Source organism: Artibeus jamaicensis, unplaced genomic scaffold (genome assembly GCF_021234435.1).
Source record: "Artibeus jamaicensis isolate MK-2021 breed Jamaican fruit bat unplaced genomic scaffold, CSHL_Jam_final contig_1526, whole genome shotgun sequence".
Taxonomy (NCBI): Eukaryota; Metazoa; Chordata; class Mammalia; order Chiroptera; family Phyllostomidae; genus Artibeus; species Artibeus jamaicensis.
This window is the reverse complement of record NW_026521297.1, coordinates 350588-375982: the sequence shown is the minus strand read 5'-3', so window position 1 is coordinate 375982 and position 25395 is coordinate 350588. Positions and strand designations below refer to the sequence as shown.

General features: G+C 56.1%; 1 protein-coding gene across 5 annotated transcripts in view; it reads right to left on the bottom strand.

Moving 5' to 3' along the window:
* Positions 1–982: 982 nt before the first annotated feature.
* Positions 983–25395, bottom strand: part of SLC8A2 (solute carrier family 8 member A2) — a 28819-nt gene continuing 4406 nt past the window's right edge. For 2 of the 5 annotated variants that reach the window (XM_037155140.2, XM_053668210.1), the window contains exons 2-10: positions 24555–25245; positions 18611–19275; positions 12817–13239; positions 8398–8501; positions 8241–8258; positions 6813–6937; positions 6425–6524; positions 3316–3502; positions 983–2075 (exon numbers count right to left, since the gene is read on the bottom strand). In XM_037155140.2, coding sequence (XP_037011035.2) covers positions 1433–2075; positions 3316–3502; positions 6425–6524; positions 6813–6937; positions 8241–8258; positions 8398–8501; positions 12817–13239; positions 18611–19275; positions 24555–25229 — 2940 coding nt within the window. In that variant the 5' untranslated portion in view covers positions 25230–25245 and the 3' untranslated portion in view covers positions 983–1432. Of the gene's footprint in view, positions 2076–3315; positions 3595–6424; positions 6525–6812; positions 6938–8240; positions 8259–8397; positions 8502–12816; positions 13240–18610; positions 19276–24554; positions 25246–25395 lie in introns of all 5 variants that reach the window. The other 3 variants (XM_037155137.2, XM_053668215.1, XM_037155138.2) reach the window with 3 other exon arrangements.

The following is a 25395-nucleotide window of genomic DNA, read 5'->3' as shown; positions in this document are numbered from 1 at the left end:
TTGCTTTATTCAGGAAACCCCCCATCAACCCCAGCTCCTGCTCAGGCAAATTTGAGTTCCCAGGATGCCCTGTAAAGAGGAATATTTTGTGGCTGATGGAATGGGGCGTGGCCAGGGGAGCTCCGCGGTGATTGGTGGGCACGTGGCGTGGCTGGGGGAAGCCTGTGGACCTTTAGTGAGGCTGCTGGCGCACGAGGGTGTGTCCTGCGGAGGATTGGGGGCCTGGAAAAATCCACATTACCTGGTCGATTTCACAGCTGCGGAGATCTCAGAGACCTCGTGCGCTCCCTCCTCTAGAATCCCAGCTTCTCACGGGAAGGCTTGTTTCCCAGGCAGAATTTCAAAGTTTTATGGCAACTTTTACAGAAATCACAGAGAAAAGAGACAGCGACTGGTGCTGATGAGCTGCGAGTAGTGAGAGGAGCAGGAGGCAGGCCTGGGGTGCTGGGCCGCCGCACGACAGGACTGAACGCTAAGAACCCGCGGGGAGCAGGGTGTTAGGGGGTTGCAGGGTCTTCCTCGGGCTCCCCAGAAGTGGGCAGCGCTCCCCACGCCCCAAGGGTGTCCTCTGGGCGGGAGACAAAGACAGTAAGAAAATGCAGATGGCCTACCAACCGACGGGTGGCCTCCAAAGTGAAAAACGCCCACCCAGACACCTCGGTCCCCGTCCCACCCTCCCCCCACCCCCGGCCCTGCTCCCCATCAGGCAGAGATGTGGCAGCATTTGCTGGCTTGTAGCATCGGTCCTCTGGGACCCTCGGTCTCCTCGCCGAGGGTCCTGCCCGGATGGGCTGGCACTGAGGGCAAAGTGAGCCTTCTGGATTGTCGAGGAAGATGGCTGGACTTCCTTTGATTTGCGGCCTTCTCCCCAAAGTCGATTTTCATGGCTGGGGGAGTCTGCTGCCCTCTCAAAAGGAAAAGTCTGGCACCCCCTCTCCCCAAGACATGCACCCTCCCGCGACCCCCCTCCCCCACAGGCTATATACAACACAGGCCCCCCCCCGAAGGCGTGGCGGGGCCCTCAGAGGTAGTGGAGGAGAGCGAGGGCGCTGGAATGTGAGAAATGGCAGGTCCCAAATATGCCCCCTCCAGCTCAGAAACCCCCAACTGCTCCTCTCCCTTCTCCAAGCCTCGAGAATTAGCGTCCTCCCAAGGGCCTGAGTGGAGAAATCGGGGAAGGCGTGGCCCGCTTTGCGCCCGCACGCTGCGTCCCCTTCCCCTCCCCCTCTCCTGGCGGCTGAGCGCGGCGCCCTGGGGGTTGGGGAAAGGGCTGAAACCCGCGCAGTCCTGGGAGGATCGGCCTCCTTCAAGGTGCCCCGGGGAGGGCTAAGTTCTGGGGGCCTGGGGCACACAGGTTCATCCGCGGCGGCAGCGGTGGGTCCTCCAGAGGAAAATCAAGGTTGGGTGTCTAGGGAGAGAGATGCTAGATTCTCTAGGGGGTCACCGAGAGGACGGACGTCCAGGCGGAAATTTCCCCCAGCGTGCAGATGGAAATTAACGGGGATGGGTGGGAGTTGTGGGTGACTGGTAGGAGGCCCCGGGCAGGCTCCCGGAAGGAAGGGAGAGGGTGGTTGGCGGGGACACGATCGATTCCCAGGAGGCAGGGAGGCCGAGCCCCGGGCGAGGAGGCCGGAGGGGCCGCACGCGCCGCCGTCTCCCGGGGGTGGGGGTGGGGAGGCCGAGTCTCTGCAGGGGGCGCTAGAAGCCCCGGATGTGGCAGTAAGCCTCCAGGCTGGCGAAGAGGATGTAGAGGAACCAGAGGCCCAGGAAGAGCGCCGTGGTGGCGAGCTTGGGGCCGCGCGGGCCGCCCAGCTCGCCGCCGATGTGCGGCCGGCGCCGGTACAGCAGCACGGCAATGCCCACGAAGGCGAAGACGGTGAAGAGCGTGACGGAGAAGGCCAGCGTGCCCGTGCGCACCTCGAAGGGGCGGCCCTGCACCGCCCAGTACACCGCAGCCACCGACCAGGCCACGCCCAGGCCCAGGAACACGTTCACCGCATTGGAGCCGGTCACGTTGCCGATGGACGCGTCCGCGCACTGGTCCTGAAGCGCGGCCACTTTGCTGGCGAATGTGTCTGTGGGGGCAAAGACGTGCGTGGGTCAGAAGGGCTCCGTGGTCCTCTCCCCCCACACAGGTCTTGGCGTCCGTCTATCCCTGTCACCTGCTGTCCACAAGACTCACACCATCCCCATGCCCGGGTGATCCAGACCTGGGGTGGGGCTCGCTGCAGGCCTGGCCTCCCACTCCTGTAGCCCTGGGCAGACTGTGCACAGTAGGGACTTGAGGCCGTGGCCCCACCCAAGAGGCAAAGTCTGCCACCATCCCTGTGCCTGCTCTGTACAGGACCCACAGCCTGCTTTCTTTGGAGCTCAGTCTACTTTCTATGGGACTCGCTGCCTGCTTTCAAAGGGAATCCCTCTCGGCTTCCCACAACCCCACCGCCACCAGGCTGGTCAAAATAGGTGTTAGGATCCACCCCAATGCAACCCCCTTTCCTGCCCATTCCCCGCATGGTTTCCTTGCAGCAGCGGCCTGGTTTCCACGGCCTGCACGGATTCCTGAACATCTTTGATAAGTCAGGTCTCTGGTGTGGAGGGAAACGTGCATCAGAAAACCAACCAATCCCCAGCGGCTGTCTCCCACAGGACCCGCCTCCTGTTTTCCGGATGGATAGCACCGCCCCACTGGTGAGCACACTGGTGTGCAGAACAAGGGCGGCAGCCTGCCCGCCTACCTGGTGTCCCTACTGCCTTGGGAATTTCCAGCTCGGCCACCTGTTTTCTGAAAGACTCTCACTCGGGTTTATTTGGGGAGAGGGGATCTTGGCCACTGTGTTTTGGGGGACATAAGCTGTAGTCTTTGAAACCCCACTCTCTTATTTGCATGGCACCCCTCCTTCAACCTCTGGTTTCTACTCTGCTCCCGCATCTTTATTAAAGCCTCGGAATTCACTGGCCTGGTTCTCATCGTGCACATCAACATAGTTCTATGGAACTTCCATCCGGTTTCTTGGTGAGGGGGTGGGGAGAGGAGGGGAAATTAACATCTTGTTCGTGTGGAATGCACTCTCTGGCTTCTACTAGTTCCCACCATCTCAGTTCTATGGGACATGCCACCAGGTGGCTTTTGGGGAAGATTCCATTCACAGAGTGAATCTAGGGGACCCCAGTCTAGCTTCTGCTATGTCTGTTTCTCGGGGACCACCCCCTCACCCCCCAGGAGTTCTGCAGGACTCCGCCACCATGCTTCCGCATTACTGGTCTCACTGCCTGGCCTGAGACCCTGCCCCACTGAGGGGTCCCCCGGGGGGTTACCGGGGATGGAGGTGCCCAAGGCCACGAAGACCACGGCGTTGACAGAGTCCTTGAGGCCCACGGTGCAGCCGAAGTGGGAGGCCAGGTCCCCGATGAGGGCGGTGAGCAGGCCGATGACCAGGATGCAGACGCCGAAGCAGGCCCAGCCGTGGCAGTACTCGGTGGGGGGCACGCAGGCGAACAGCACCTTCCAGAACACCGTCAGGAAGTGCATGACGTAGTCAAAGCAGGACGGCAGCCGCTCCTCCCGGGACCCGTCCTCCTCCTCCTCCTCGTCCCCTGCGGGCACACGACCCAGCTGGGGCACATGCCCACGCCTCCTGCCTTGGCTACAGCCCCCGTGTTGTTCGGCTTCCAGACGGTGGGTCCCACACAATGAATCGCTTGCCCAAAATCCCCTGAAGCAAGGTGTGGCCACGTCCACCGTGGAATTCTAGTGAATTCTAGATTCACTAGAATCTAGTGATTCTAGAAACACTTTCCCAGAATCCCTTGCAGCAAGGAGAATGTATAGGCCTAGGTAAAAATATTTACTTTCCCAGAATCCCTTAAAGCTGCGGCAGGTCGTATGCCCAGCTAAATATATTCAGTTTCCCAGGATTCCTTGCTGCTAGGGGTGGCCATATCCCTACCTAAAAATACTCCTTTTCCCAGAAGCCTTTACAACTACTGACAGCCCCGTAGAAATATTCACAGGTAGAAGTACTCTGAAGGTAGACATATTCACTTCCTCAGATTCCATAGCAGCTAACACTAGCCACGAACTTTGCTACAGGTACCTACTTTCCCAGAGTCCTTTGCAGGTAGAGCAAGCCATGTACTCTGCTAACATTATTAACTCTCCTGGAATTCCTTAAGGCTAGCGACAGCCATATTCTCAGATATTCACTCTCCCCAAATGCCTTGCAGATAGTGAGCCCTAAGCTTCCTACTTGCTTTTCCAGAATCCCTTGCAGCTATGGCCATGTGACCCAGTCTGGCAATGAGGCCTAAATGGAGGGTTTCTGGAAAGCTCTAGCTTTCTGGAGAGGGATGTGTTTTCTGAGCTTTGTAAAGGATACCTCATCCTTCGAGGTGTTTGTGTCACCTATTGTGACCAAATTTGACCCACCTTTGACCTGCAGTGACCTGTGTAATGGGACAGCACAGATGACATGTTGCGTACCTTGCCCTAAACCGACGAGCATAAAGCGATGAATGAAAAGCAATGAACACTTGCGTGTGCCCCGCACTACATCTGGAAGGGTGCTGAGAAGAGACACGGAAACTCCTGACCAGTCAGTCGCTCAGAACAAGCCAGGGAATAAAATGCAGGCTGGCCCCCCAAATATGAAGCCACTCCCCATGGTTCAACCCAAGGGCTCCTCAGGATGTCTGTGGCAGAGAATATCGCTGGCAGTTGAGGCAACGAGAGATTAATGGGCTCAGGGGTTCAGTCCACATACTCCTTTCCCACTTTTCTTAGACACTTGCCTTGTTAAAGAAATGAATGCTTCAGTTTGTAAATGTTTAAGAGAAAGCGGTTTGGGTGGGTTTTTATTCCGCAGGTTACATCTCAAAGAATGAGGTTTTTTTTCTGTGACTCCAAGTAAAATGGAGTTGGAAACTAAAACTGGAAATGCAAATGTGTTGCCCCTTCCTGACTTGCTGTTTCCTCTTTCTCGTGGCCTGGAAAAATAGACGTGACACCTGGAGGCGCAGCAGCCGTCTTGCAACCATGAGGGCAAAAGCTGAGCAATGAATGGAAAGAGAACTAAAGAAGGAGCCTGGGCGTTTAGGGACATTACTAAGCTGCTGTGAACTATTGCCTATTGCAGGTTCTTTTTCTTCTGTGAGAAAGACTCATGTGCTTAAGCCACTTTCTGCTGTTTGCCACTGAACACACCCCTAGCTGCCCACAGTGGGACGTGGATAAAGTCAAAGCATAGAGAACATACTCTCCTATTTCCATATGAACACTCAGCTCTGAAGTCCCCTCCTTCAGGAAGCCCTCCCTGACCTTCAAACTGGGTCACACACCCCTGCAGCTCCCTGAGGGCTCCACCCAGCCCTGCCCACTCTGGGTTGTTACTCTCGTGACAGGTCTGTCTCCCCTACTGGACTGGGACCTCTGTGAGGACAGGGCCCCAGGTGCCACAGTCATCTCTTTGTCCCCAGCAATGTCCTGCACAGGGCCGGGTCCAAAGATCCCTCAGAAGTAGACGTCAAAGAACATGAACTCAGAGGGAGATGCCACTTCAGTTCTATTAGGCCTCCAATCTGAGTCCCTAGGCCTGCTACCTGGTAGTTTTCCACCCCCGAAGCCTGGTTTCTTTTGACCCCAGCGCCGACCAGTTTCTTTCCCACCACAATCCCGTGTGTGTGTTTTCAGTTCCCACCAGATAGGCCTCCCTGAAGGAGAACCGATGTTGTGTACGGGACGGAAGCCCCAAGTTCCACTTCATCCCTTTTTGGGTTCACTGCAGGACGTCAGGCCTGTCCCTCCTCCGTCTCCGTGTCTCAGTTTCCCCCATCTGTACCGCAAATGACTGTCTCTGATCCAAGTGTCATAGTGTGTCTGGCCACAGGGGGGCAGTGAGAAGCCATCTGAGGCCTGAGGAAGGTGGGAACTGAACAGGGGTGGGGAGAGCTGGGAGCTGTGGCGATTGTCTCCATGGCAACGGAGGAGCCCCGGCTCTGTCTGGGGAAGCCTTGCCATTTAACCTGTTTCCACCCTCTAATCACCAGACACCAAGAGAAAGCCTGGGCGGGGACGCCTCCTCCCGCGGCGCTGCCCCTCCTCTCTCAGTGTCTTCCTCCCCTCACTCTGGCCCTCCGCTGTTCCCTGACTACCTCCGCCCCCCTCCGCTGCATCTCTGTCTTTCTCCGAGATTCTCTGTGCACCTCTCTTTGCGCACCTGTCTCCTGTTTGTACCTCTCCTGACCTTTTCATCCCCCTGTGCCCGTTTCTTTCTGCCTTTTCCTTTTCGTCTGCCCTCTCCGTGTCTTGCCTGTGCCTTTTCTTCCCTATCTCTCTGCTCATCTCTCCTTCCCTCTGTCTTTCCGTTCATTTCTCTCTGCGTCTCTGCCTCCCTGCTCCCCCCTCTCTCTCTCCTCCCTCCCCACTTACCTGCGCTCACCGTGATGGCCTCTAAAAACTGCTCCCTCCAGGAATGGGTGCCAATCACCAAAGCCAAGTTCGTTTTCTTGATGAGTTTATCCACGGTGTTCTGGGGACAGAAGGGTGAGGAAAACGTCACTGCTGGTGACCATCCCGGAGGGCCCCGTGAGGGACTGGGGTTGGGGGCCCACACCCCATGCCCCGTGGAAGGTTGCTCAGGGGTCGGCTACCTTCCACACCCCCCAGCCGACCCGGGAGGCTGAGCTGTCCACGGTGCTAACAGAGGGACCTGCAGGATGGCTTCGGACCCTTGTTTGCCCCTTCCTTGTGCCTCTCATAGTTCATCCCCTCTTGGACTCAGGCAAAACTCCAAGAACGGGAGGCCCCAGGAAGTCACCTTAAAATCGTACGACTCTTCGATGATGACCTCCAGACGGCAGTTTTCCCCAAGCACCGGCTTGCCCATCTCCGCTATTCTCCGAGCCTCCTCCTCCTCCGCTGTGAGCTTCCTGTCCCCATCCCCTGCAGCGTGAGGCGTGGGAGTTAGACTCCAGGGAGGCCTGCCCAACTGGGCCTGTGATGCCTTCACTACCCATCTGTGTCCTCTGAGGAACCTCCTGGGTGACCCTGTGCGGCTGGCCCCAGCCTCCTCTCTGACCACCACCATCCCCAGCACTGAGTCCCAGCTCCCGCGGCTGAGCCATGAGGCTAAGTCTGTGGGCTCTGGGGGGTGGGTTCCCATGGTGGGGACTGTGATCTTGGGCAATGCTCTGGCCTCTCTGTGCCTTGGGTGTTCATATCTACAGAGTGGGCGCAGCGCCTGCCTCACAGGGGGTTTCTGGGAGTTAAAAGTGTTAATTCACATGAGGTGTTTAGAGCAGTGTCTGGCACGTGGTAAATAGTCAGAAATGTTATTTTCTTTATTATCACCAACATCATCATCAATAGCATCAACGTCCCTGAGGGAGGAGGCCTAGTCTCCACATCCAAGCTCTGAACACATCCCAGAGTACGTTTGAGGGGTTGAAGAAAGATGGGGAGACCCCATTTGGCACAAATCTGGAACCTAGACCTCCTATAACTGGCCCTGAATTCACTTATCTCCCTAAAGTATATTGATCCTTTGCTCCAAGCCAGCACCAACCCAACCCTAATTCCCAGAAGAAAGCCCACCCACCAGCGAGGCACACTCTCAGAAAACTCTGCCCAAGAAAGAAGTGCCTTTTGTGTTCTACTACTGGGATTTAGGGCCTACTTGTCACAGCAGCTTGTATGACTTACCCTGACTATTACAATTTTTAGTCCAGCCTTAATTCTAGCCTCAAACCCTAATTCTACTTCTTCACCATGTTCAAGCCACTGACCCTAGCCCCAGCTCTCACCCCAACATCAGAGCCTGGCCCCAATTTCAATCACAAACCCAGACACCAACTTCTATCTTAACTCTAACTTTGACACAGTCCTAATCCTGATCTCAAATCTGAACCCCACCCCAGTCCTAAAAAAAAATCCCAAGACTGGCTCCCTCTGACCCCACCACAAACCCAGATCAGATTCTGTGACTCATCCCCCACCAATATCAACTACAAACAAAACGTGATCTTGGCCTCTGAACCCCCAGCTGTAACCCCAAACTCAACAGGCTCTACCAACTCCAAGGCCAGCTCCACACCACACCCAGCCCCGATCTACATTTCTCTCACCTTTGACCTGCCTCACACCTGACCTGGAAGAGTAGCTTGAGGCCACGACCCTCCCCTGAGACATGAGACACTCCTCCTGGTGTCCCCCTCTCTAGCTAAAGCCAGGAGGTAATTCCACTCACCTTGATTGAGCAGCAAAGCTGGGGAGAGACAGAGAGAAAGTGAGATGACTTCCCTGGGCAGCTCAGATGCACGAGTTTGAAGGAGCGCCCACCACTGATCCCCCAAGGGCCCCCCCGAACCCCGGACCTTTTACCTCTCCCACAGCTCACCCCTCACCTGAAATCCCTCGCTTAAGCCACTGCGGCTGGCCCAGCTCGATGAAGAAGTTATCCTTTTTCTCATATTCCTCGTCATCAACTATCTTCACCTGAAGAGTTTTCCTGAGCAGGCAGAGAAGCAGGACACCCAGCGTAAGGCCCCTTACGTGGTGTCTGAATCATCCATCAGACACCAGGCCTCCTAGCCAGCCGGTTGCTGGAGCGCCCCCTACCGCTCAGGTTCTGTAATCTCCTGTGATCCTTGCAACCATCCTCTGTGGAAACACCGCCCCCCCCCCCCCCCGCCCTGACCTCATTGTCCCCATTTGGCAGAAGCAAGCCCAGAACCAGTTGAGGAAGCTGAGGTTCATCAAAGAGCAGCAACCCGAGGGATTCCGATACAACCCAAGTCAGAGCGGGTCCTTCCTCTGCTCACTGCACTCACAGGGCTCCCTTTTCACCGAGGATTGAAGCCAGAGTCCAGCGGCCCACAAAGCCCCCCACCTCCTGGCCCCTGGTCCCTTTCTGGCATCCTCCGTCCGCCCCCTTGCTCTCTCACTCCAGCTACGTGGCCCCCTCACGGTTCCTTGAACAGCTAGGCCTGCCCTGTGCCTCACGGCCTTTCCTTCCGCTGAGAACATCGTCCCTCCAGGCTCAGCCCCTTACTTCCTCTGCTTCTCAAACTCCACCTTCTTTTTCTATAGATTTTATTTATTTTTATTACTTATTTATTTTTAGAGAGGGGGAGGGAGGGAGAGAGGGAAACATCAACGTGTGGTTGCCTCTGGCGCGCCCCCTACTGGGGACCTAGCCCGCAACCCTTGGCTTGTGCCCTGACCCGGAATCAAACCCTCAGCCCTTTGGTTCACAGGCCCGCGCTCAACCCACTGAGCCGCCCCAGCCCAGGCTCCACCTTCTTTTTCAAGGAGGCCCATTCCCATTAGCTTCTTTAATACTGAAATCCATCCCTGCCCCCGCCCCAGCACCCCGACCCCCTTCTCTGCTCTTGTCTTCTTCCTTCTAACCCAGCATCTAGTGTCCTTTGACATTTGCCTCTTCGTGTTAAAGTTCAAGTTCCCCTGGGGCAGTGATCTTCGTTCATTTACTTCTCGGTTGTATCCCCAGTGCCTAGAACGCCGGCGCCGGACACACGGTGCACCTTCCATAAACATTAGTTAACTCGAATCCTTCCGCGCAGGAGGCCATCAGCTTCCTGCACTCTGCCCTGGTCCTATTTGGAGGGTTAACTGAGTCCTAATTGATTTTCTCAGCATCCCTGCTGCTATGGTAACGAGGGGGGCGGGAAGAACAGCCAGAAGTTACCCCTCCCCCTCAGGCACACAACCCTTCCCCTCCATCACAGACCCACCACCCCCGGAAGCCCACACCCTGCCCCTGGCAGCACGTTCCTCCCGCAGGAGCCACAAGGCCCAGCCCCAGAACCCAGAAACACAAACAGCGGCCCACACAGTCACCCAGCAGAGGAAGCGCAGCCAATCACACCGCCCACACCCGCACACCACCGCACCCCGCAGCTGTTCCCTGTGCAGGGGCAAAACCGCGGGGACCAGATGCCCCTGAACGCGACGCCCCCAGCCCAGAGGCGGGGACATGGCCAACCTGCTGATCCCCCCAGTGGTGCCACGCAGAGTCTGCTTCCGTAGTTCTGGCTTTTTATGTCTTTCGGGGTCTGTTTATTCCCTTCCACGTCTTTCTCTGCATCTTGGTCTTTCAATCTTCCTCCATCTCTCTCCCCATCTCTCAGCCTCCGTCTCTACCTCTCCTGCTCCCTGGCTCTGTCTCTGCTTTTCTCCTTCTTTTTTTAATTCTTACCCAAGGACGCGTTTGTTGATTTTAGAGAGGGAAAAGGAAGGAGAGAAACACTGATGCAAGGGAAGCATCCAGCCGTTGCGTCCTGTATACGCCCCTACCAGAGGAAGAACCCGCAACCTAATGTGCACTGACCAGGAATCAAACCCTCAACCTTTCGGTTTATGGGATGACGCTCCAGACAGCTGAGCCACAGGGGCCGGGGCTCTCTGCCTTTCACCATCTGTTCTCTCTCTGTCTGGGTCTCTCAAAGTCCATGGGAAGGAGTGAGGGAGTCAACCCAGGCCAAGGCCAAGTCCAGGCCAAGGGGCCACCAGAGCCATCTGGACACACAAATGCTCAGGCCACAGCGACACCCAGGCAAAGACAGATCCACACAAGACGGTCCTGTGGGGACACACGCCCACCTCCACCCTCACCCTGTCTCAGGGTATTTTAAATTTTCTGTGGGTGGAACCAACCCCGGGCCCCCACCTCGGGCGTGGGCAGGGAGCTGTCCGCGGTGCTGAAACGCCGCCGCGAGGCGCGGGGTCTGCTGGAAAACCGCTCCTCACACACCCTGACACACACAGGCAGCTGCTAACGGGGTGACAAGCTGACAGGCTCACACACACACACACACACACACACACACACACACACACACACCTCCGACGCTCACTCTCTTAAAGCCACGCTGTGATCCACTGACACGCGGTGACTGACACGCACGCCAACGGGCACCCTGATCCATGTGCCCTCGGAGAACCCAGGACCCGAAACCCAACTGGTAGGGGACAGCAAGAGGGACTAGAGCCAGACAAAGGCAGGACTTCCTGAGACCCAGGGAAGAAGCCTTCCTCCCCAGCCTGCCCTGCCATCGGCCGGGGCCTGTCCTCTGTGTTTCCTGGAAACTCCACTCTCCCACCCGGTGTGGCCTCTGATCTCTTCCCCGTGCTGCTTCCTCTTCTCTCACGGACCCAAAGTCCTCTTTCTCTCTATTACTTCTCCAGGACCTCTTCCTCCCTGGGTCCCCCGAGTTTCTCTCAGTCAGAATGTCTCTCTTCATCTCCCCCGGCATCTGTCCCCCTTGCCTTCCTCGACGTCAGCCGCTCAATCTCTGTCCCCCTCTCAACACATCTCTGCCTCTCGGTTTATCGCTCCCTCTGTCTCTTTCCCTAAGTTTCTCTTTCCGTGTTTCGGTTTCTCTCATGCTCCCTCTCCTGTCCGTGTCTGACTCCGTCACTCTGGCCCTCCCCGTCTCTGATCTCTCCACGTCTCCACTGTCTCTGGGCGTGTCTGTCTGTCTGTCTCTTCTCGCAGTCTCTCTCCTCTACGGGCCGAGCTTTCAGCCCCCAACCCAAGTTCTCAACCCAAGTTCTCAACCCAGGCCAGACACTGGGAAGGACGGAAAGGTGTGGAGAATCCGTTACTGAAATACAGCCCAGGCCCAACAGCTAGACACGGGGGACAGAGCCCTAGAGGTGGATGGAGACCCGGAGGGAAACTGCCCGGAGGGGGAGCGCAGGGAGACCTGGAGAGACGGGAGCGGTGGGCGAGGAGCTGGGCGGAGGCCCAGGCTCAGAGGCTGGGAGGAGGAGGAGGGGGAAGGAGCGCGGCGGGGACTCTGCTCCGTGGGAGGAGCGTGGGCGGCAGGAGGAGGGAGACAGACGGGCGTGCGGGGGCGGCGGAAGGGAGCTGGCAAAGCGGGAAGGCGCCTGCTGCCTCCCGGGCGAGCGGGAGGGGGAGGCGAAGCGGCGGGCGCACACGGGGATACACGGGCATCAATCTGCGGAGGGCGGTGTCCGGGTGTCCGGGTGTGAGAGGATCCCTGATTGTGTTTCAGGGTGCGAGTCAGTGGCTTCGTGTGGCTGTATGTTGCTCGGGCGTGTGTCGGTTGTGTCTGTGTGTCTACAGAGGTATGCTTGTGTATCCAGCCTGCCTCCCCAGACCCCACCCCACCGCCGCAGATCCCAGCCTCCCATTTTCCCCAGGCCCCTCATTCATTCCCACTCAGTCTTTCCCCAAGCACCGCCCACATTCCCCTTCGGTCTCCTATTTCCCCAGGTTCTACCTACCACTCACAAACCCCGCCCCATCCCCTTGTCCCCGCCCTCTTCCGCTGTCCTGGTTTATTTCCCTGTGACCCTACCCAGGCCTCGCCCATGTCTTAGACCTTTTCTCCATTCCACAGAATTTCCTCTGTTTCATCCTCTTCCCACTTCGACGGGACCCTCCCCTCATCTACTCAGGCCACAATCTACCTCCACTAGCTACCAATTAAGCGCTCCACACTCCTCTGCCCAGGCCTTTATCCTCCTCTCCTCATCTGACCTCTGCTCCCGGAGTCCCACCCTCCTCTCCCCAACCAGCCCGGTTCCCCCAGGCCCCGCCCACACCACCATCCCACCATCTTGACCACACCCCATTATCCCTGACTCCTCCTTCCTTGCCCGCCCCCACTCTGGGTCCCGCCCACCTTCCTTGACTTTTCTATTTCCCACCAGGAACTACCCACTCGCGGGCCACGCCCACTACAGACCACGCCCCATCTAGCCACTCCCCAGACGCGGCCCCGCCCCCAAATAGGCCCCGCCCCCTCGCCGGGGCTGCTGGCGGGCGCTCTCACATGGTCTCGTCGTCTCCGAACTCGAGCTCGCCGCACGCGTCCTCATAGTGCACACCGCCACCGCGCGCTGTGCCGTCCACCGTGCGGTAGGGGAGGCGCACAGTGCCACGCGCGCCGGAGCTGCGCACGACGCGCACGTCCACGGTGCCCATGCACTCGCTCACGTGCAGCAGGCGGTCCTGGAAGGAGAAGATGCCCGCGTGGTCATCGTCCAGAATGGTGACGGTGGCCAGCAGAGGCGCCACCAGCCGCCCTTTGGGCCGCCCTCCGCCATCGGGCTCGAACATGCCCTGCGCATCGCCCACGCGCAGGTTCAGCAGCCTCACGAAGAAGTGCTCGTCCTCCTCAAAGATGTCGTCGTCGATGATGCCGATGCGCAGCTCCTTCTGCGTCTCGCCCGGCTTGAACACCAGCGTGCCCTCGCTGCAGTGGAGGAGCCAGAAAGAAAGGAGTGAAGGGTGGGCAGTCCTTTGGGGGGAGGGGAGACAGCGCAGGCTTCCCGGAGGAGGGGGTGGTGCCGCGGGACAACTCACAGGTATGAGTGGACAGGCATTACACAGATAATACCTAGGTGGAATCAGGAAGGGCTTCTGGAGAGAAGGGGACCAAGACAGAGTTGGTCCCTCCCACAGGGGAAGCCTGAGGGTTAGGAGAGCCAGGATTGTACAGATAACCATGAAGGTGACATCAGGGCGGGCTTCCTGGGGGAGGCGCTGGTGGGCAGGAGCCCTCCAGGCAGAGGGAACAGCACATTCGAAGTCCCAAGGTAGAGTGTGAATATGGAGGGTTCCACAGTCACAAGTGTCAAACCTTAAATTCCGTGTGGGATCCCGTTAAATTGCAGATTTGGTAGAGGCAGGTTTCAAAACTCTGCATTTCTAACTAGCTCCCAGGGGATGCAGGTGGTCCTGGGAAATGGACCACACTCCGAGAAGTGATGTAGGGCCCAGAATTGACCTGGTCACGCTCCCGACAAACGCTTCTCTGTTCTCAGGTGCCCCCAGGAGAAAGGCCACGCCCCTTAACCCCGCCCCATTCATTCCTCAACAGACATTCCCTAAGCACCTGCTCTGTGCCCCGTGCCCTGTGCCCGGCATGGCTGGGGACACGGTGGTGCACAGCCTCTGTCTTCACAGGGCTCACGGGGCAGAGCCATATCCCAGTGACAATGATACATTCAGAGATTTAATTACAATTGATTCATTCTCAACAAATATTTCCCGAACGTCTGCCGTGCACCAGGCACTGTTCTAAGTGTTGGGGAGACCGCAGTGAAACCAGAGCAGAGCAGGGTGCTCGCTCTGGTGGAGCTTCTGTTCTCGGGCAGGAGATGAATAATGAACGTGTGGTCAGGTGGCGAGGTGTGAGGGAGAGAAATAGAGGGAGAGGCAGGAGGGTGAGGGGAGGGTGCTGCGTTCGGGGGGGTCAAGGGAAGCTTCGCTGAGCAGGTGGCATTTGAGCAGTGACCTGAGGGTGGGAGTCAAGTGGGGGGTATCTGGGGAGGAGAACTGGTGTTAAAGGGAACAGCCTGTGCAAATGTCCTGAGGCAGGAGCGGGCCTGGAGCGTTTGAAGAACCACAGAGAGGCCAGTGTGGCTGCAGTGGAGGATGGGAGGTGACGTCACAGAGGGGGGAATGGGAGCAGTGTCGAAGGCCTTAGTGGGCCATGATGAGGCCTGTGGCGATTGCCCCAAGTGAATTGGGAGCCTGGGAGGGCTGGGAGCAGAGGAGGGGTGTGAGCTGGCTTAGGTTTGCAGAGCGTCCGCCGTGTAAGTCTCTGAAGCACGTACAAGATGCCGCATGATAGGGCGGGGGAAGGAATGAGGCAGTGACGTTAGGGAGTCAGGGTGAGACTGTGAGCAGACAAGGAGTGAATGGGCTCCCCCTGGCAGGGCCGTAGACATCAGTGACTCTGGGTTGTTGGTGCGCTTGAAAAATCTCTAACCGTCCCTCCTAACCCCTCCCATCATGCACTTCAGGGGCTTGGCTCTGGTTCTGGAATGCGCTATGTGAACAACAGCTGTTCATTATCTTTACTCCTGTCACTTTCGCAAGAAAGGGCCCGGGCCTCCAGTTGCCGAAGGGAAGCCCAGCCCTGTGGGAGGGGCGGAGGGATCCCCAGGTTCCGGCGAAGGGGCGGAGCCTGACGATAAGACCTGGGATGCAGGGAATAAGGGTCAGGCAGTTAGGGCTCTGCAGCCCTCTGAGCCTCAGTCTGCCAAGTCTGTAACACGGAGCTAATAATAGTGTCTGCCTGATGGTGTTATAAGGATGGCGTTAATACAGGAAAAGCACCCAACGAAAGCTGGCTAGTAATAGTTGCATGTTCAGATTGGAATCTTAGAATCCTGAAGTGATGGGTTGTTAGAAATGTCAACTTGTCAACAAACAGGTGTTGGAGAGGATGTGGAGAAAAGAGAACCCTCGTGCACGGTTGGTGGGAACGGAAATTGGTGCAGCCGCTGTGGAAAACAGTGTGATATTCCTCAAAAATAAAAAAAATAGAAGTATCTTACAACCCGCCAGGTCCACTCCCTATGTTCACCGCAGCACTATTTTTTAGATAGATTTTATTTATTTATTTTTAGACAGAGGGGAAGAGAGGGAGAGAAACATCGGTGTGTGGTTGCCTCTCACATGCCTCCTACTGGGGACCTGGCTTACAACCCACGCATGTGCCCTGACTGGGAATTGAACCAGCAACCCTTTGGTTTGTAGGCCAGTGCTCAATCCACAGAGCTACACCAGCCAGGGCACATTGGAGCATTATTTACAATAGCTAAGATATGGGAGCAACTTAAGTGCCCATCAGTAGATGAGTGGAGAAAGATGTGGTGTATATGTGTGTGTGTGTATATATATATATATATATATATATATATATATATATATCACACACACACACAATGGAACGTTATTTGTCCATAGAAAAGAATGACATTTTACCATTTGTGACAATGTGGATGGACCTGGAGGGTATTATGCTGAGTGAAATAAGTCAGACAGAGAAAGACAAATACCATATGACTCACTTATATGTGGAGTGTAAAAAAGAAACGAGATAAATGAACAAAGAAAACAGAAACAGACTCATAGACATGGAGAACAAACTGGCGGCTGCCCAATGGGGGGGGGATAGGGAATCTGGGTGAAAAGGGCAAAAAGGGTGAAGGGCAGCCCTGGCTGGTGTGGCTCAGTGGACTGAGCACCCGCCTGCGAACCAAACCATCACCAGTTCGATTCCCTGTCAGGGCACATGCCTGGGTTGCTGGCCAGTTCCCTGGCTGGGAGTACGCGTGAGACGACCGAGTGATGTTTCTCTTGCACACTGATGTTTCTCTCTCTCTCTGACTCCCTCCCTTTCCCTCTCTCTAAAGAATAAATAAATAAAATGTAAATAACAAGAGAAAGAAAAGGGTGGAGGGAGTAAGAAGTACGAACTGGCAGTTACAAAGTAGTCACGGGGATGGAAGTACAACACAGGGAATATGTCAGTAATATTGTAATAACTGTGCACGGTGCCTGCAACTAATATGATACTGAATATCAACTGTAACTGAAAATACTTCAACAAGAAATGTAGACTTAAGGGTTGGTAGAAGGCGGTGATTGGGCGCCATGTTTACCAGTTAGACTGGACATCGCGTCCCCAGGAAGGGGACAAGTGGGTATCATGTGCCTCCTGGCGCCAAGGAGACACAGCAGCACGTCCGTGGATTCCTGCCCGAAGCGCATCACCTGACTAACCACAAGGACACGGCAGACAAACCCAAACCGACGACACTTCCAGTAACTGGTCTGTCACATCTAAAAGTGTCGGGGTCACAGAAGCCACAGAGAGGAGGAGGGGGGCTGACCCAGAATGAAGGAGACGGGGATAGGACAGTCAGACACAGCAAGTGCTTCTGGGAAGGGCGGGAAAAGAGGGAGGGAGTGAAGGCACGGCCGCAGAGGATGCTACAGGGACCAGCTGGGAGCAGACGCTGGGACAATATCGACTCAGTAGTAAACGTCCTGAGTGTGATCATCGGTTGTGATTATGTAGGAGAATGTCATGACTCTCAGCAGATGCACGCAGGGTCACGCTGTCTGCAACTCAGAGCGCCACGATTATTAACATTATATGTTGAAGCGAGAGCCCTGGCTGGTGGGGCTTAGTGGACGGAGCGCAGGCCTGCCAACCGAACAGTCGCCAATTTGATTCCCAGTCAGGGCACATGCCTGGGTTGTGAGCCGGGTCCCCAGTAGGGGGCGCTTGAGAGGCAACCACACATCGATGTTTCTCTCCCTCTCTTTCTCCCTCCCTTCCCCTCTGTCTAAAAATAAAGAAATAAAATCTTTTTTTGAAAAATCAAGAGAGTGAAGGCAATTGGGACAAAAACAGGAAGAGTTTGTGAATCTGGGTGAGGGGCTGGCTGCCGCGTGATGGCAGCGCCAAAAACCCGTGAGTAGTTCAGGGAGAGGGTGACAGGGAGGTGTGGTGCATGACTCAGCAGGCGGCTCCCGCGGAAAGCTCAGCCTCCACCAGCCTCTCTCCCGTCCTCTGCTTCAGTCTTCTTTGCAGCTCTTACCACTTCCTGACTCGTTTACGTGTTCAGAGTATGCTTCCTAGTGGCCTGTCTCCCCGCGAGGACGCTGACTCCGTCTGGGCGGGGACCGCGTGCGTTTCATTCACTGCCGGTCTCCACGGCCCGGACCCATCTCTGACACACAGCCGACACACAGCAGGTGTTACTAACTACGACAGGGAACTATGGGCGATGTGCACATCAGTTAACTGACTATACTGTAAAGCTCTAATTCTTGGAAGAGTGTGGTATGGAGAGAATTACAAATAGGTAAAGGATTTTATGGGCTACATGAGGACAGAGACGTTATCTTCTGGAGTCTTTTATGTTGAGCCACTAAAACAGCAGCTGGTACCACAGGGTAGGTGCTCAGTAGGAATTGCTGAACGAGGGAGGATCACAGGTCTGCCCAAGTGGGTGTGAGGAGAGGGCGGTGAGACTCAGTAGGGTGCTTTATGGTAGAGCCAAAGACCTGGGGACGGTTTGGGCACCGTCACCCTTATCCTACTTTAAGATTTTATTTATTACTTTTAGAGAGAGAGAGAGGGAGAGAAACATCAATGTATGGTTGCCTCTTGCATACCCCCAACTGGGGACCTAGCCCACAACCCAGGCATCTGCCCTGACTGGGAATTGAATCAGTGACCTCTGGATGTACAAACCAGCACTCAACCCATTGAGCCACACCAGCCAGGGCCTCTTATCCTACTTAATTTTCCCACATAGCATTGATGTTTTTACATGTTTAATAGTTTATGGCCTTATTGTAACCGGAGGGTGGGAGCCATAGATGTCTTGTGGACCACGATATGCCTGTGGCACACAGTAGGTGCTCAGTAAACATTTTTACTTTAGTAATGGGGTGTCGGGGGCGAGGTACTTGCTCTACCAGGTAACAACACGGGTAATGGGAGCTACGACACTAACAGTGAGGTGCCAAGCACGAGAACCCACAGGTCATAACGAACAGAAAAGGGGCACCCAGGGCACGGTGGACACTCGCGTTCTTTTGTCCCGCAGCGCATGCCAGATGCCTGGAACAGTGTCTGGTGCAAAGTAGGCGCTCGAGAGTGAATGAATGAAGGGAATGAATCCTGCAGGCCCGCCCACAGCAGAGTAAAGGCGGGGCCCGGAGGTAGCCTGCAGACCCGTGAGCCCAGAGGCTGCGGAATGGCGGAGCCTACGGCCTGCGGACAGCGCCCCCTGCGGCCCAGCCCCGGCACCCACCTGTACTCGTAGTCGGAGCCCGCCTTGGCGGAGCCGTCCTCGGTGCGGTAGTCCACGTAGAAGGTGCTGTTGCCCTCGCCGCCTTGGCAGGTGACTGACAGCAGCACGGAGCCGCAGTTCTCCAGGCAGTGGTAGAGGCTGGGCTCGAAGAAGATGTGGCTGGCGCCGTCGTCCTCGTCCTCGCCGGGGCCCTCGGCCGGGGAGGCGCGGCGCGACGCGTCCGCCGCGTGTCGCCGCAGCACGTTGCCCGCGCCGGTCATCATCCGCGTGGCCTGGATGCGGTAGAAGGCGCGGCTCTTCTGCTGGTGCAGCAGCGCGTAGTAGTTGGCGATGCCCACCAGCTGCTCCAGGTCCTTGTCCGGGTGCTTCTGCTTGAGGTCCTTGAGGATCTGGATGACCTCGCGGCGGCTGGCGTCCAGCTCGCGGGCGTCGGCCGGGCCCGGGCCCAGGCCGCCCACCTCGCCCGGCACCTCGGCGCCCACGAACGTGCCGTCCAGCTCGATGCTCTTGGGGGGGTCGCCCTCGGCGCCGATGATGATGCCGCTGCGCGGGTCGGTGCGGTAGCGCTTGTACACGTACTTGTAGAAGAGCAGCCGCTTGTCGGCCATCCAGGCGAACACCACGCACACCGGGAAAAACACGAGGGTCAGCAGCGCCTCCCACACCTGCGGGCGGCCGCGGGTCAGGACCGACTGCCGCGCCGCCAGGGGGCGCGCTCGCAGCCGCCTGCCCGCTCTCGGCGTCAGTCTGTCTCCCCCGCCTGGGCCCCTAACCTCGGCGGGGGCTCCCGCGTCCCTGATCCGCATCTCTTCGCATCTCTCCCCATCTCGGACTGCCGTCTCCGACCCTCTCTCTGTCCCCCCCACCCCCGCTCTTTTTGTCTCCCTTGTCTCTGTCTCCTCCCATCTCTCTCTCTCTGTCTGTCTAGGTCTTTCTCTCCCTGCCTCTGTCTCATTCTGGGGTGATTTTTTTAATCTTCCCTCCTACTTGGTCTCTTTTCCTTCCTTGGTACCTCTTGTGGCATCTCTCTCTATATATATTTAAAGATTTTGTTTATTTATATTTTTAGAGCGAGGGGAAGGGAGGGAAAAAGAAAAGGAAAGAAACATCAATGTGTGGTGACTTCATGCGCCCCCTACCGGGGACCTGGCCCATAACCCAGGCACCTGCCCTGACCTGGAATCGAGCAGGTTACTCTTTGGTTCGCAGGCCGGCGCGCATCCACCAGCCAGGGCCACGTCCTTTACGTATTTTGTAGATACCTCTTTCCCTTGTGAGATTCTTCAGAGTCTCTTGCTCGGCCTCTGGCTGTCTCTGTCCCTGACTCTTTCCCGGCCTCCTCATTCATCCACTTGTTCCCATGCTGGGAACGGTGCCCAGCTGCCCAAGTGCCAGGAACCCAGATATTCTCAGCCACCACCCAGGGAGAGTCCCCGCCCGCCCCCTAGTCCCAGCCCCTGCTGTGGGGGCAGAACTTGTGACTTCTTGCCTCCCTCTCCCTCCACTGTTTTCTCCCTACTCCATTCCCCGCCCACCCAACCCGGGACACCTCCACTTCTCCACACCCTGGCCGTGGTCCAGGACCTGTGCCACCCGCCTCCTCCCCAAACTCCCTGGATTCCCCGCCACCACCAGGGAATACAGCCCTGGCCGGCTCTCCTCCCTTGGAATTTGGCCCTCGGGGACAGGACTCTGATTCTAAAAGAGGCGCAGTTTGGCTCCTCTCACAGCCTCGGGAAATGAGTTCCCATGTTTACACGCTGCCTCCCCCCGGGGAGCCAGCCTGTGCTCAGGTCAGACCCTGGGATGTCTGGCCCAGTCTCTGGGCTGGGAAACGGGGACATCCCCAAGACTGGACGGGTTACGCACCCCTTGCACGCAGCATTGTCAGTTCCTGACATAGGAAAAGTACTCAGAATGTAAAATTCCCATTCTTATCATCATCATCATTACTAGTGCCGTTATCATGGGCTGGTTGAAGTCCAAGACTCAGTCTGCCCCGGACTGGCACCAATCTGGGCACACAGGGCACATCCACTAACACCTTGAACATATCTGTGCAAAGACTCAAATGTCGCCTTTCTTGTTAAAGGAAGAAAAGATGATGGAGTGTTTACTGTTGGAAGGCGCCAGAGGTATCTTAAACACGAGTGTGGTAGGGAAAATATCTTTTCAGATCCAGTCGCCAAAGGCCCCTGTCACTGTGTTTACTGATGGCTCAGGCAAAAGGCAGGACTCGGACACAGCAAACCTGCACCAAAGCGACCGGGCAGGTTTGGGAAAAGCAGGCGCATTTCCTGCACAAGCTGCAAATGGAACCCTCGTCTTGTGGTTGCTGAACTGGCCACTGTGTATGTTGCAGGGGATTTTCTTTCAATCAGAAGAAAATCCAAAACCCTCTGAGGCTGGCTTTCTTCCCTGCAGGTAAATAAAAGGAGATTCTAGCCCTGGCCGTGTGTGTGTGTGCATGTGTGTGTGTTGGGGGGGTGTCAGTGGTTGGAGTGGCACCCCATACACCTAAACTTTGTGGGTTCGGTTCCCAGTTAGGGCATGTACGGGAGGCGACCGACCGATCCACATTTCTCTCTCACATACGTGTTTCTCTCTCTCTCAAATCAATAAACATCCTCAGGTGAGGATTTTAAAAAGTTAAAATCAACAGTAAAAGGGGATTCTAGCAGATTCCCATCTTCCTTTTAAAGGACCCACTGCAAAAGGGCATGTGGAACCCTGGCTGGTGTAGCTCAGTGGATTGGGCGCGGGCCTGTGAACCAGAGGATTGTGGTTCGATTCCCAGTCAGGGCACATGCCTGGGTTGCAGGCCAGTTCCCAGCAGGGAGTGCATGCTAAACAAATAAAATCTTTGGGGAAAAAAAGGGGGCAAAGGGGCATGTGAACTTGCCCTCCTTGGGAGAAGAGTGAGACAGGAACGCCCCCAAGAGGGGGTATCAAAAATCTAGGGGTGCATATGGATTGCCGCCATAATTGGGGACAGGGATATGATCCCCGTCTGGTGACATCCAGCGACTCATGGGACAGCCGCCCATGATACAGAATTGTCTCATATCCTGCCTGACTTCAAAACCTCCTACTGAAAACCCTGCCTGTAATAACTGGAGTCTAGTCCTGGCTGGTGTGGCTCAGTTGGTTGGGCAAACAAAAGGTCGCCAGTTTGATTCCCAGTCAGGGCACACGCCTGGGTTGCAGGTTCTGTACCCAGTCAGGACACGTACAGAAGGCGGCCAATCCATGTTTCTCTCTCACATCGATGTTTTTCTCTCTCTCTCTCTCTCCCTTCCCCTCTCTCGAAAATCAAAATAATAAAAAAAATAATAATTGGAGTCTAGAACTAACTCAACTTGCTCTTATGTATATATGAGGCATTTTTCTGTATGGTTTAAGGCATGTTGAATACGCTCATTTTTAACCTTGTGGCTACCTGCTCTTCCTCCTGAATCCCGAGTCCTCGCATGGAACGGCCTCTCATCTTTCTTTGTCCTTTAATCCCAAACTTGTTCTTTATAAGTAGGTGCCAGCATTGGGCTCCCTCATTGTGACTTAGTTTTTAAAGATTCTATGTATTTATTTGCATAGAGAAGGGAAGGGAGAGAGAGAAGAAGAGCAACATCAGTGTGATTGCCTCTCACAGGCCCCAAACGGGGGACCTGGCCTGCAACCCAGGCGTGTGCTCCGAGTGGGAATTGAACCGGTGGCCTTTTGGTTAGTAGGCCTGTGCTCAATCCACTGAGCCACAGCAGGCAGAGCCGAGCCGTTCTTCTCATGGATGAACTAGAACTTGCCTATGTGGCTGGCTTCCCAAAGTCAGTACCATGCCCGAACTTTGACATAAAGGAAAACCATCTCTCATAGAACAGTGTGTGTTTCCAGGAGCAAATGTTCTGGCAGGACGACATGAAAGGTCATGATGAGGCCCCGGCTGGCTGTTCGAAGTCCTTCTACATGCAGCAATCACTGGTCCTCATGTCGTCCTCTGAGGTTAGTACTATGACGATCCCCAGCTGGCGGGGGAAACTGAGGCACAGAGCAGGTAAGGAACTGGACCAAGGCCACACAGCGCAAAAGCAGCAGAGTTGGGATTTGAACCCAGGCCCCTGGCTCCAGGGTTCACGCAACTCTGAGGCTAGAAGCCCTCTTTCTTATTATCTAAGAATCTTTCTTGTATCAGCAGATTAGAAGGGATACAACAAAATATCTCTTATTAAAAAAAGGAGCTTCTGGTATGAAGTTAAGAAGCAGTGGGTCTAGTTCCACCCCCTTCCAGGGTTGGAATGTGAAAACTGAGGCCCAGAGAGGGTACAGATTTTGCCTGAGGCCACACAGCCCTCCTGGAGAAAATCCAGAGCCAGACCAATCCTGTCACTGTCGCAGCTCGCTGCATCTAGGAGACACTGGCGACATCTTTCCCTCAGGCCAGTTCCTTCAGTCATTTCACAGAAATGTCCCTTCAGTCTGGTCTCTGTCATTACTCCCAGAAGGGCCCTCCGTGGCTACTTCACCCAGAACCATGAAGTCTCATGTCCTCGGTTCCCCACATCGGGGCCAGCTCCTTCTATGGGGGGGGGGGGCATCTCTTCTCCACGCCCATCCCTACCCCACCTCTCATCCGGGGTGCCTGAGATTCGTCTCACGGTTTGGGTGTAAATCCTCATCAAAGACAGTTTTGAAAACCTAAGTCAGGAGACCGTCCTTCTTAACAGCGGCTGAGAACTGGGACGCACCACTCTGTACTTTTCGCTATGGCCACCAGGAAACTCGTTCGTCATAGCAACTGTCTCTCCCCCTCCCTCGTCTCTGTCTTCTGGCGCCATCTGCCCCTTTCCTCTCCGTACCTTCACCTGCAAAGAATTTCATGCCTCTACCCTCAGATCCTCCCTGGAAAGAAACACGGAACCGGCAAAAACGGACTGATACACGTGAATAGATTCCCCATGTGTGAAGGAATCCTGGGTAGCCTCAAATAAATTATGCACGCGTGTGAATAAATTAGGCAGGCCCATAAATAAATTATGCAAATGTAGACAGCCGTGTCTCCGGATGGTGGAAACTAGATTAGGCAAATGTTTTAAAGGAAGGCTCCGCAGGGTGTGGGTTAAGACACTGGACAAACGCGAGGCAAATGGGTATGTGCGTGTGGGTGTAATTATGCAGCTGGGTTTCAATTCTGTCTCGCTCTTGGAATAAATTATGCAAAGTGGTCTTTGCTGTGGCCTGAGCTTCTACCTACGCTGAAGGGAGTGTGAATTACAGTGAGGCGGCATAAATTATCCTCACGCCAGCACTGGATGATGAATAATGAACGAAGGGTGCAGACCACGGCCCGCATAGCTGGTAAATACAGAGTTTGATGACCCAGATGTGGGCACGACTTTGAGCACGTCCATGGGTGAATTATGCAAATGGCACCAAGTTCCCCAAATCAATTAGCGCTGTCAGAAAACACAACGCTGGATCGGGCAGCTGCGGCATGAATTGTGCAAAGGGGGGGCGGTGCCTTATTGCAAAAGTAGCAATAAATAATGCACAAAGCGGGGGGAGCAGGGAAGCGTGAACACACCTAGCAAATACCTGGCTACACTGTGAACTGCTGTCTACCTCCCACACATCACAAGGACCCTGGCAGCGCATGGGGTACCCGGGCCAGAGTTAAAAGGATGGGCGCATTGCAAAAGGCACCCCACTCTGGACAGATGAGCCCTTTCCAGGGTCTGCAGACCCATCTAGACAAGGTTTGGGGGCACCCGCTGGGCTCCAGCCCCAAGCTCTCGTGCCGTGCGTCCCCCACACGGCGTAGCTGGCGGCCCTCTCGCAGGCGAGCATGCATTTCCGCAGGTGCAGGAGTCGACCCTCCGAGCCCCGGGGAACCACCCCTCTGGGTTTGTCAGACACACGGGCACCAGGAAGGTGTCCCCGGGTCCTTGCTCACCTGGACCACACCTGGGGAAAAGACAGCAAGGATGAGATAAAGCCAGACGTAGGCAAAGATGCTCCAAGAGGCCGTGACGAAGAAGACCCTCAGGTGCTTGATCTTGCGGCTCTCGCCGGCCGGGATGACGTAGATGCAGACGGCGATGACCACAAACATGTTGAAGGCGGCGCTGCCCACGATGGTGCCGGGGCCCAGCTCGCCCGCCTGGAAGTTGTGCCCGCAGACCTCGATGACGGACAGCAGGATCTCGGGCGCCGAGGAGCCCAGGGCCATGAGCGTGAGGTTGGACACCGTCTCGTTCCAGATGCGCACGGTGCCTACGCTGGTCTCGCCGTTGGCCTTGGTGATGGTGATCTCCTTCTCCTTGGACGTGATGACCTCGATGGACGCCATGAAGCGGTCGGCGATGATGGACACGCCCAGGAACATGTAGACCATGGCCACAAAGTAGACCACGGCCCGGGCTGCCTTGTCGCCCAGGGACGGGTCGTCGGGCTCCCAGACGGGCAGTAGGACCCCCGGCTGGCAGCGGTTGGAGCCCTGGCAGACCTCCGTGCTGGCGTCGCTGTCATTGGTAGCGGGAGGTGGCAGAGAGGGGGTCGGGGTGGCTGCCCCCGAGCACGGGGGAGCCCCCAGGAGGAGCGTGAACCCCACCAAGGCCAGGGGAGCCATGGAGGGCGGTGGGGTCCTGCGGGGGGGGGAGAGGAGGAGGAAGACAGGGTGAGGGGAGCACAGCCCTGCCTGACGCGCAGGACTCATCCTCAAGGTCTGCTGGGGGTTGGGACTGAGGCGGCAGCTGTGAGGATGGGGACTGAGGGAGAGACACAGACCAAGGGAG